The sequence below is a fragment of the Anopheles gambiae genome, chromosome 3 (genome assembly GCF_943734735.2).
Source record: "Anopheles gambiae chromosome 3, idAnoGambNW_F1_1, whole genome shotgun sequence".
NCBI classification, from domain to species: Eukaryota; Metazoa; Arthropoda; class Insecta; order Diptera; family Culicidae; genus Anopheles; species Anopheles gambiae.
Genome location: NC_064602.1, coordinates 52578710 through 52591090, shown reverse-complemented (window position 1 = coordinate 52591090; position 12381 = coordinate 52578710). Strand labels below are relative to the sequence as shown.

General features: G+C 44.6%; 1 protein-coding gene across 1 annotated transcript; it reads left to right on the top strand.

Annotated features, from left to right (window-relative positions):
* Positions 1–5510: 5510 nt before the first annotated feature.
* On the top strand, positions 5511–11604 carry LOC133393783 (uncharacterized). The gene has a single exon (XM_061660254.1). It carries the CDS (start codon positions 5944–5946, stop codon positions 11176–11178), a length of 5235 nt encoding a protein of 1744 aa, XP_061516238.1. The 5' UTR covers positions 5511–5943; the 3' UTR covers positions 11179–11604.
* Positions 11605–12381: the final 777 nt, after the last annotated feature.

The window sequence follows — 12381 nt, the reverse complement described above, 5'->3', positions numbered from 1 at the left end:
ATATATATAAATATATATATATATATATATATATATATATATATACATATTGTATTTATATAACTATATTATTATAGATATTTGTATGTATATTTATATTCCGATATATTTTATGTTTTTATATACATTTTCAAAACTGATGAAAATATATTTCATTGGAAATTGATCACAAAACATTTTCAAAATGTTACATACCTCTAAGTTTAATTCACTTCAATCATTTAAAGCAAAATTTAAAGCAAAACGTTACATTGAAAACAACATTCGTTCCAAATCCGCGGCGCAAAACCTCGCGGATTTCTCCCCATACAAAAGGGAACGTTCGACCCCGGCAGGTAGAACTCATTCTTTCACGCGCTTCTTACAGGCTCTCAATGGTACGTTATTTTAAAACTGAGCGCCAAGTGAGCGCCTTCTGACAACCGCGGCGAACGGATCTCGTCGTTCGAAGCCCATAGTCGCCCCGACTGTCATTTCTATTCGAGCCTTGTGAAGTATGAATCGAGCATAGTACAGAATGAAAGCGTCCTACTCTTGAAGGTGTCAAATCGGTCGCTCCGGTGTGTTTGATCCATGAAGCAGTTTAAAAATACGTATTTTGCATGTTGTTTAACTTATTATGTGTTATTTTAAAATGTTTACCTAATTAAATCAACAAACATATTGTATTAAAAAAATATATAAAACCAAATTGCATTGTACAGGGTTGAATCAAAAATTAAAAAAAAAGGATTTTGAATATTTTTTTATGTAATTAAACTTAAAAATAGAGAATTTTCTTACATATCAGTTAAACTACTCGCAAAAAAGTATTATTTTACAGCTAGAAAGCAACAAAATATAAAGTAGGCCCAATTCATTCTGTACTTTGCCCGATTCATACTTCACAAGGCCCGAATAGAAATGACAGTGCCCAATTGAGGGTTTACGTCGCCCGAAAAAGTATTTACGGCGACCGATAACGTTTTGACGACGCCCGATTGGCTAGGTAAACCCTGTAAAATGAGTTACTCTTTGCCAAGCGGGGAAGCAGCTAGGCCGCCGCAACCAAATCAAGAGAGTGATTTCTCATTTCAATCCGACAAACTGGGAGAGAGTGATGACATGCGAGAGAGAATAAAACTAGAAACACGAGAGAGGGCCACACGATGTGCTTTCGGGTTTTTTTGCCTTCGCGCACATTTTGCTTTATGCGCGCGACTAAGTGTCTGCGCCCACACGTACGGTCCAAAACACCCGAAGTCATACAAAATCATGAAAATGTCTGCGCCCTTGTGTTCCGACGTCCTTGTGAAGTTTACCGAGCCGAACCGAATAGTTGTGTTCGATAAACATGTGTGCGCAGCAGGTAGCAGCATTTGTACTGCTCGCCTGCCGTATGCCGCTGTGATACCGAGCGAGACGCATAGACAACGCATCAAAAGGACATGTGTAGCCGTGAGGAAATTTTTCTGTGTCTCTTTTGCCTTGTTTTTGCCTTTAGATCCTGATGAGTGAAGCATGCATACCTTTCGGGTACGTTCGGGGTATAAGCTCTATCCCTCTCATGTTAATGGTGAAGATAACATGGCTGTGCATTCGGGCGTGGGCAGGCCCGTGGACGCCGTTTGTTCGCAGGCAGTGAGCCTTGATGAGCGCGATGGCTCCCATACAAAGGCCTTCGGCTTTGCTATCTGGTATAATCAGCGACCGATGTTCCCTCGTTGGCACGGTATTCGGGCATAGCAAATGACGGTACTTTCGGAAGCGGCGCTGGGATATTTTCACTTGTGTTGCGTAGTTCTGCACTTACTTGTTCGACGGCTGGTCCGATGGATGCCTTAAGTGCATGCACAAGCATTCCGTAAAGAGCCTCCAGCAACTCACGGTTATCATTTGCCATCGTTTTCTGTTGTTTTCAGCGTACAGCGAAAGAAACCTCCTTGTCGTAATGTTGTTCGCACGGGGTGATGCTAACCTCACTTTTCTGCTTGGGATGTGTGTGTGATGTATCGTTTGTTTAGTATTTAATTCTCTTTATTAGGCAGAAAAGTTCACATGAGGTTTGTTTAAGGAGTTGATGCAAAAAGTAACAAACGAAATCAATAATGTGCAAGGAAGGAATGACATTTAACAACTAACGAAAGGTAGGGTCAACCTGTCAGGCGTTATAACACAATTGTCAAATACCAGGGTTCATATATAACATCGATTGTTATACATGAACCCTGGTATTTCATATATCGATCAGACGGATTGTGTGTAATAGATGCAGGGTTAGCTTCCATCACTTCGGGTAAAGTCGGTAGTTCATGAGAATCTTCAGCCGGATCAGCCGGTTTACGCTTGCTGAAAGTACTGCGTATAGGGCAAGCTCATAGGACCATGATCGGGCGAAATAGTGAAATCAGCGTTTCGCAGTTGTGTCGTGTGGTTGATAGAAGGTGGCGATGAAGGATGATCCGATTCACGAGCAATAGGGGTAGAAGGGGCAAGGGATGCTGCAGTAGTGGGTCGCCAAACATTGACGGAGCGAGGATTAAGGTCGATGAACTCTTTACAAGAGATCCCGCGAGGCCATGTTGAAGCGGCCAAAGCAATAGCCCGGTGGGAATCCGGTACACCAATTTTAAAAGATACGAAGGAGAGCGTAGAAAGATCCTGGTCGCGTCGTACAAGGCTATATACCAAGATGTCGTCTGTCCCTATGTTAGAACAGGCCAATTCACGGATCGCGTCAATCGGAGTATCAGGATCAATACGGGAGATAAAGACCCAAGTACGGGGTGGGCGTTCAGAAACGGTCGTAATATTATTGCAGGACAACCCTGTACCCGATGAAAGCATAGCGCGTGTAACGGTATTGGTATTGGCGATGGGTCGGGAGAGCGATCCATCAATCGACGTTTAGAAGGATTCTCACCAGCAGATTGATGGTGAGCTCAGAGGCCGCAACTGGAATCGTGGTCGTTGAGTGCGTAGAATGGTGAGCACTCGATGTAGTAGTATGCGTGGCAAGATGAGAATTGAGCTTGTTCATTAGTGTGTTGAAGGAAGTGAGAAGCTCACGGTGCCTGAGATCAAGCTCCTTGATGCCATGCTTAACTTCATCAAGCGTTGTGAGTAGTGGAGCCTGAGAGTAGTTGCGTTACATTGAGTGAGAAGCAGTAAGTGAGTCGATGAAATCTTTCACGGAACGAATTGACGATGCTGACTCCTGTTTCATCAAAGCTATCTCGTTTCTAAAACAATCCAGTGAAGAGGAAAGTTCAAGTCGCAAGCCAGCTGATGTCGCCTGCACAGAACGTGAGGTATCGCGGAAATCGGACTGCAACGATTCCAACAGGTAGGCAGCGTCACGAGAAAGGCCGTGCGAGAAGCGTAAAGTGTCAACGGCCCACAAACGCTGAGCACAATCTGCGCAAGCCCAGAATACATAAATTTTATGACTTCTTAAAATCACGCAGGAGCGGGGTTGAAAGTCCAATGCACTTATCGTGGTAGTAGTGTTCACATAGACCGAAGCACGGAATTGGGTCGTTGCTAATAGCACCTTCACATTTCTTACAGATCACAGACGCCATTGCAAAATAGCGCAAAAATCAACTTGGAAATAGCAGAGTGAGAAAGCACAACCAGCCGCTATAAGTGACAAGAGACAAGTAAAAACGCATTTCTCTTTGTTGAGGGTCGCGTTGTTTTCCTTTAATATCGACAACACTTCCAACACTCTTCGGTCATGTTCCTCTTCGGTTTCGCCTGCGATTATTATGTCGTCAATGTATATAACTCCGCTTACGCCCTCCAACATTTGGCACATCACTCTCTGGAATACTTCGGGTGCGCAGTTAATGCCAAACATGAGCCTAGTATACCTCATGAGCCATCTACTTGTCATGAATGTAGTTATACCGCGAGATTTGGGTGTAACTTTATATGATAGAATGCAGATGTAATGTCAAATTTTGAGAAGAACTTTGACCCTTTAAATTTGTTCAGTAGCGTGTCGATCATGGGTATCGGGTAGTGTTCCCTTTGTATGGCCTGATTCGGGTGTTTCATGTTTATGCAAAGTCTGTTGTTGCCTTCCCTTTTGGGACCACCACCATGGGCGAGATCCATTCTGGTGGGCCTGTAACAGGTTCTATAATTTCTTGTCCCAACATTTCTTGAATTTTTGCATCTACTTTCTCTTCCATGGCCGCTGGGATTCGAAGATAAGCAATTTTTTTTGGAGTAATAGTTGTATCAATGCAAAGCTTTACTTGTATGCCTGGAAATTTGGGGAAAGGGTTGCACTTGCTGTGTAAGCTGTTGACGCTTAGACCGACTTTAAGAATTTTGAGTTGTTCCGCTGTTCGTTTACTTAACAGAGACTTGTGCGCCCCTTTTACTACAAAAAACTCTGCATAAGCTGTTGGTTTTGCTTCATTAACAGAAATGACTGCTTCGAAGATGAGAATGACCTCCAAGGGTTTATGGCTGGCGTAAGCAGTTATTTGGCGATCGCAGCCATATTTATTTTTGTAAATTGTGATGCCAGCAGTAAGAAAGGATTTCCATACGATTTCCGTAACCGTATTGATTGCTGCTCCAGAGTCAATAATAAATTCTACTAAGTATGTATAAATTTTACAAGTTATTATACAGCTGTCACTACGATTAGCCTGTGGTGGGGTTTAAGTTATTTCCATATAATTATTGGATTCATCAAGCTTAGTCGTGCCGAAACTCAGGTTACTAGGATTCTACTAGCCCTCGTATGATCAATTCCACTTATCCAATTATCTTATCAGATATTCCCCCCCCCCCCTCCGTCAAGTACTTACGTTATCATGTTTATGTTTATGTTTATGTTTATTTGTCTATCGATGGACAATAATGCCCTCTCGAACCATTTTAGCAATGTTTTACTATGAGTTCTTTACAATGGATTACAATAACATAGAACATAAAAATGTGCACTATGGAACCAAATTTAACACAGAAACACGATCATTAAACTCACTTGGCGAAATCCTCGGCTCAAAAGCGTCGCTGACTGCGTTGAAAGCACGGCACATGAGAAGGAACGGATCAGAGGAGCCAAATTGCGTTCTACGGTCGTCGAGGGCCAACATTGCCCGAGTCCGGAGCGGCCTGGCCGGAACGTACAGGTTGATGGCAGCCAGTAGTGATGTAGAGTCAATACGGCCCTCGAGAAGTCCCGTGATGAACGACAACCTGGCTTTTCGTATTCGCTCATTTAGGGTGGGTAGCCCAAGTAGTAAACACCTAGTCCGGTAATCGAGCCTTTGGTTCCATGAGCGAAGTGCAAATCGTGAAATTTTGCGCTGGATTGATTCCAATCGAGCTAACGGACGCGCTGCAGTTGGCCACCATACGATATTTGCATATTCCATCAACGACCGGATAATTGAGCAATAGAGCGCCTTGGTGCAAGGTATATCATTAAGCTCGCGAGTCATATTGTTGGAATTAGAATAATTATTTTCGAACAAAATTTGAATTGCATAAAACAAAACGTTAGGAAACTAAGATTAGGTTATAAACTACTCGACGTTAGAAACTGCTCGATCTACACGAATTATGAACTGCATGAATTATTATATACAAAAAAAGGACAAACGAATATACAGTTGCAAACCGACCAACGATAAAGGTGTACACTTTCCTATTCAAATTTCCTCCAAATATCACAGCCAGCCCCTTTTCGTGAATATATTTCACATTTTTGGTCCTTCGAACCGGATAGTGATTTACGGAGAAGAAATAAGTTTCATTCTGCATCAAGAGTGGAATTCGGTATTCGTCGTCAAGTGTGCAAGTCATTCCGTGACAATTCCCGCCATCGCATATCGCCCCGCATCAAGGGCAACGGTCGGTTACACGCCATCATTTTGAATTTCGCGCCATCGCTTTGTTCGTTATTTTCGTGTGATATCGCAGTATTTTCTTTGTGCAATGGATAAGAAAATTAAAGCAGTGCAACTGAAAAAGAGGATCGCCCTGGAGAATATAAAATCGCTGGAACGGTTCCAGGCGAAATATTCGAGTGATGATGCCAAGCAGATTCCGGAGGTGTTAGAAGATCTGGCGAAACATAAGGAAGAGTTTTTCACCGCAGTTTCGAAACTGGAAGAGCTTGAAGATAAAGACGAAGCGGTCGAAGCCAGCAAAATGGAACGGATCGACATTGAAGAACGCTGTCGCAAGCTAAAATCATTTCTACGGGAAAAACAGCCAAAGGAAGAAGGTTCGCTCAACGATACAACGGGCTTGGCTTCCTCAACGCTTGCATTCGGTCGACCCCACGCGCCAAATTTACGTTTGCCCAAAATCGAACTTCCAACATTTGACGGAGATCACACAAAATGGCTTTCTTTCCGAGATCGATTCATCGCAATGATCGACGCTTCAGCCGAGCTTCCATATATCGCGAAGCTACAATACTTACTGTCTTCGTTGAAGGGGGACGCGGCGGTACCCTTCGAGCATACACCTTTAACGGCGGACAACTATTCGGTTACCTGGGCGGCGCTTCTTAAACGGTACGACAATTCTCGTCTTTTGATTCGCGAATACTATCGCAAATTGCACTACCTTCCGGGAGTGCAATTGGTGTGCGTTGATAAGCTCACACACCTGGTGGATGAATTCACCCGCTTCGTCAACGGGTTGAAAAAGCTGAATGAACCGGTTGACTCGTGGGATACCCTCTCAAACATGCTGCTGATGAAGTTGGATCGAGAGACATTGTTGGCTTGGGAGAAACATTCCGTGCACTTCACGACGGACAAATATAAGGATGTGATCGACTTCGTGCAAGATCGTATCCAAATCTTGAAATCAACCAACAACTTCGTGAAGGATCAAGCAGCTAGTGGTATCAAGGTGGCCGGTCTCATTCGTCAACCAGGGCAACGGAGATTCATCGCGAATGCAGCTACATCTCGCTCGGCTCCTGCTGCATCGACTGCGCACACCCAACAGCCAAAGTGTCCATTGGAGTGTTTCGAAGACCACACACTGCGCAACTGTCCAGTGTTCATCGCCAAGCAGGTCCAACAGCGACGGGACGTCGTCGCATCGAAGCGGCTGTGCTGGAACTGTTTGAGCAGCAATCATCAGGTTAGAGCGTGCAAGTCGGATTATTCGTGTCGCACGTGTCGTGAGCATCATCACACACTTCTACATCATTCACCACCCTATGCTCCACCCGCAACGGTAACATTGTCAGCTCAGTCGAATGAAGACAATGTGTTTCTGGCGACGGCAAACATCCAGATCAAGGATGACTACGGAAACACCCATGAAGCAAGGGCTTTGTTGGATTCGGGATCCATGTTTAATTTCATCGCTGAGGAGTTCGCACAGAAACTGCTGACGAGTCGCAAAAGGGTCAACGTCGCTGTATCGGGCATGGGCAATGCAGTACAGCAGATCAAGGGTTCCATCGTCGCTACCGTTCAGTCCAAGACACAACCCTTCGCAACGGAGATGACTTTCTTGGTTCTGGACACGCCATCCGCAAACATCCCTACATCGCCAACGGACGTCTCTTCATGGAAAATGCCGGACATGGCATTGGCGGACAGCACCTTTAACAGTCCGGGGCAAATCGACATCGTCATCGGAGGCGATACGTTCTGGGAGCTCCACACCGGTCGCAAGCGCTCTATCGGTAGAGGCAAACCGTGGCTGGTCGAAACCCACTTTGGTTGGGTTGTCACCGGCAACACTCATCATTCGTCAGTCGGTCCGCGGCTGTGCCATCTATCTGCATACGACACTCCACAGGAGGAGACCATGCAGCGGTTCTGGGAGAGTGAAACCATAGCCGAGGATCCTGTGCTATCGGTTGAGGAGAATACTTGCGAGAAGCATTTCGCAGCAACAACTGTTCGCAACTCAAGTGGAAGGTATGTCGTTAGTTTGCCATTTAACTCCAACCCTAATATCGTTTTAGGAGAGTCGAAGGAAATAGCCGATCGCAGATTGCGTTGTATCGAACGGCGGTTGAACACCAATGCTAAAATGAAAGAAGAGTATGTGAAATTTATGAAAGAATATGAGCATTTGGGGCATATGAAGCGGCTTACCAGTCCTGCAAACGATTCGGTAGAGCATTACTACCTCCCACATCACGCTGTCGTTAAAGAGTCAAGCACAACCACGAAGGTGCGTGTCGTGTTCGATGCATCCTGTAAGACTTCGAGTGGTTACTCATTGAACGACAAACTCTTAGTGGGACCAGTCGTTCAAGAAGATCTTTTATCGATTATCCTTCGGTTTTGTTCTCGTGCCATTGCTCTCACTGCAGACGTAGAGAAAATGTATCGGCAAATTTTACATAGCCCTCATGACCGTAACTATGAGCGCATCCGGTACAGAGAACATCCTGCAGATCCTATATCGACTTTTGAGCTACAGACGGTTACGTACGGCACAGCCTCTGCTCCATTTTTGGCAACCAGGACCCTCAAACAGATTGCTCTTGACCACAAGGAAGAGTATCCTTTGGCAATGAACGCGGTCATGAACGATTTTTACGTAGATGATTTGCTAACGGGTACCGATGATTTGTCCGAAGCAATCGTTATACAAAGGCAAATCTCAGACATGCTAAATTCAGCTGGTTTCACGCTGAAGAAATGGGCATCGAACCGCACCGAATCATTGCAGAACGTTTCTTCAGAAGATGTGGCGGTACAACTCTCGCACGAGTGGAAGAGCTCGAAACAAGTATCCACGTTAGGCATCGTTTGGGAACCGGCAACTGATACACTACGGTTTCGTATTGAGATACCATCTACAATACCCAGCATGACAACAAGGCTAATTTTGTCATATATCGCCAAAATATTTGATCCTCTCAGGTTACTGGGCCCAACGATCATCATCGCAAAGATGTTCATGCAGCAACTATGGGCTCTCAAGATTCATGGAAAGGCATATGACTGGGACAGCGAGCTACCATCGCACTTACAGCATGAATGGTCGAAATTTCACTCTACACTATCTTCACTACGCAATTTGACAGTCCCACGGTACATATCGCAATGCACGGCAACAAGTCTGCAAATTCATATCTTTGCTGACGCATCACAACTAGCATATGGTGCTTGTTGCTACATTCGGGCTGAAAGCATGGAAGTAATCACCGTGCAGCTGCTAACAGCCAAGTCAAAGGTCGTTGCGTTATCCAATTCACATTCCATCGCTCGATTGGAATTATGTGCAGCGCGACTAGCCACACTCCTATATGAGAAAGTCCGGCAATCACTGAAAATTTCTGCTACCACCATCTGTTGGACCGATTCCATGACTGTCCTTCACTGGCTGAATTCAGCACCAAATCGATGGAAGCCCTTCGTTGCAAACAGGGTTGCAAAAGTTCAGCAAACGGCTGGAATACAATGCTGGAAGCATGTTCCAGGCTCGGACAATCCAGCAGACGACATTTCGCGAGGTTTAACTCCGGAAAAGTTGCTAGTGTGTGAGCGCTGGTGGCACGGGCCACATTGGTTAGCACGCAACACGGAAGAATGGCCACAGAACACACCATCACCAGGCGAAGATGAGAACGCAGAAGAAGAAAGGTTATCGTCACGGGTTGCAAGCACAGCATTAATCTGCGAAATTCGAAACAGTTTGTTCTCACGATTTTCGATCTACCACAAACTGCAAAGAGTTGTTTCATATTGTTTGCGCTTTATACAAAACGCAAAGCGTCGTGTAGGAAACAAGGTCCATGCTAAGGACATCCCACCACTCACTGTAGACGAACTCAAGGCGGCAGAACTCAAGTTGTGTTATCTTTCGCAACAAGACACCTTTTCTGAGGAGATACAACACCTGCAGAAGGGCAAAGAGATTCCGAAGAACTCCAAATTAAAATGGATTTCCCCTTTCATAGATACGCAAGGTATTCTGCGCATTGTTGGCCGGCTCAGTAACGCACATCTGTCAGAATCAGAAAAACACCCGGTAATATTATCATCGAAACATCCACTGTCCGCCCTACTAGCTGTTTCGATACACTTGAGTAAGCTGCATGCTGCTCCACAACTGCTTTTAACAACACTACGCCAAAGCTTTTGGATAATTGGCGGTCGCAATTTATGCAAGTCTGTGTACCACAGTTGCCACGCATGTTTTAAGGCCAAACCCACACTTATTAAGCAAAGTATCGCCGATTTGCCAACATCACGAGTCACACCAACAAGACCATTCTCAGTATGCGGAGTGGACTATTGCGGACCAATCTATATAAAACAAACCATACGCAACAGAAGTCCGATTAAAGCATACATCGCCATATTTGTATGTTTTTCAACAAGAGCGGTACATATCGAACTGGTTGGCGATTTAACATCAACAGCATTTATCAATGCACTTCGTCGTTTGATTGCACGTCGTGGTCAAATCAGTGAACTGCATTCCGACAATGCAACCACCTTTAAGGGAGCGGCACATGAGCTGAATCGCGTATACAAGATGCTAAAGTGCAACGAACATGATCGAGCTGCTATATTTGATTGGTGCGCGATGAATCATATGAAGTGGAAGTTCATCCCACCAAGAGCACCACATTTTGGAGGTTTATGGGAGGCAGCGGTGAAGGCAGCTAAAAAGCATATAGTCAGAACAATAGGAACAACAAGCATCACACAGGAGAGCATGCTTACCCTACTTGCCCAGGTAGAGCAATGTTTGAATTCGCGACCGATTACACCTCTATCCGATGAGCCGTCGGACTTGGAACCATTGACACCGGGACACTTCCTCGTCGGTGGCAATCTGCAAGCGGTACCAATCATCGATTACACCGAGACACCGAGCACCTATTTGAGGGAATACCAGTTGGTACAAAAACATCTGCAAACCATTTGGGCTCGATGGTATCCGGAGTACCTGCAGCAGTTACAAGCTCGAGCCAAATATTGCAACGGGAAATCAGCGGTTCTAAAAGAAAATACGCTGGTGATTATTAAGGAAGACAATGTACATCCTACATCGTGGCCGATGGGGCGCATCGTTGCAGTACACCCTGGAAAGGACGATGTTGTTCGCGTCGTTACACTGCGCACTGCTTCAGGGAAGCAAATCGTCCGCGCAGCTAATCGTCTGGCGGTTTTGCCTAATCCGGACGTAATTAGCAACTTAGAGCAGAAGGAAACCACTGGCACTGAGTAACGCGCAGCTGCAAGCCACGCGACATTGTTTACATTTCGCACTCATGGCAGAACAAGATACACGCAACACACATTCACACATCTACACACACGAGCAGTATGATAGGAGATAAGCGGCAGGTTCAAGACTCGAACTCTTTTTGAATTCTTTTTTGAACTCATTATTGCATTTATATTTTGCATGAAATTTAAAGAAGTTCTTCTTTGGTGGCCGGGAATGTTGGAATTAGAATAATTATTTTCGAACATAAATTTGAATTGCATAAAACAAAGCGTTAGGAAACTAAGATTAGGTTATAAACTACTCGACGTTAGAAACTGCTCGATCTACACGAATTATGAACTGCATGAATTATTATATACAAAAAAAGGACAAACGAATATACAGTTGCAAACCGACCAACGATAAAGGTGTACACTTTCCCATTCAAATTTCCTCCAAATATCACAGCCAGCCCCTTTTCGTGAATATATTTCACACATATTGATAACTAGTCCTAGCATTCTATTGCTGGTGGCTACTACGTGATCCAGCTGATCCTTAAATGAAAGTTTTGTATCAAGCAAAACACCTAGATCCTTAACACATTGTTTTCGCGCCAAGGACTGTCCATCAAGCGCATATTCATACAATGATGGGCAGCGAGAACGACTGAAAGTGATGGCTTCACATTTATGTGTGCATAGGGATAAAGCATTACGGTTGCACCAACACTGGAACTCATGCAAGGAAGTTTGCAGTCGGGCGTGGTCTTCTGGTTCACGAATAACACGAAAAAATTTCGCGTCATCTGCGTACAGTAGATGATTATCAGCCGGAAGGATCAATGTCGCGTCGTTGATGAAAAGAAGGAACAGCAAAGGACCCAGGATGCGCTGGACTTGACATGTACGGGTCTAACTTCACAGAATATTGACGATCTGTAAGGTACGATCCAAGCCACATTATCATAGGGTTTGGGAGACCAAGTAAGTCGAGTTTCGCTAGCAAGATGGAGTGCGATACACTATCGAATGCTGCCTTGGTAACCGTATAAATAGCATCTAGTTGTAAACCATTATCGATAGATTTATGGTATTTGCTAACAAATTATAGTAGATTAGTCGTTGTAGATCGCCTGGGTACAAAACCATGTTGATTCACACTAATATAGTTGCAGGCCGAGGCCAACAATGGCTCGTAGATTAGCATTTCGAACACCTT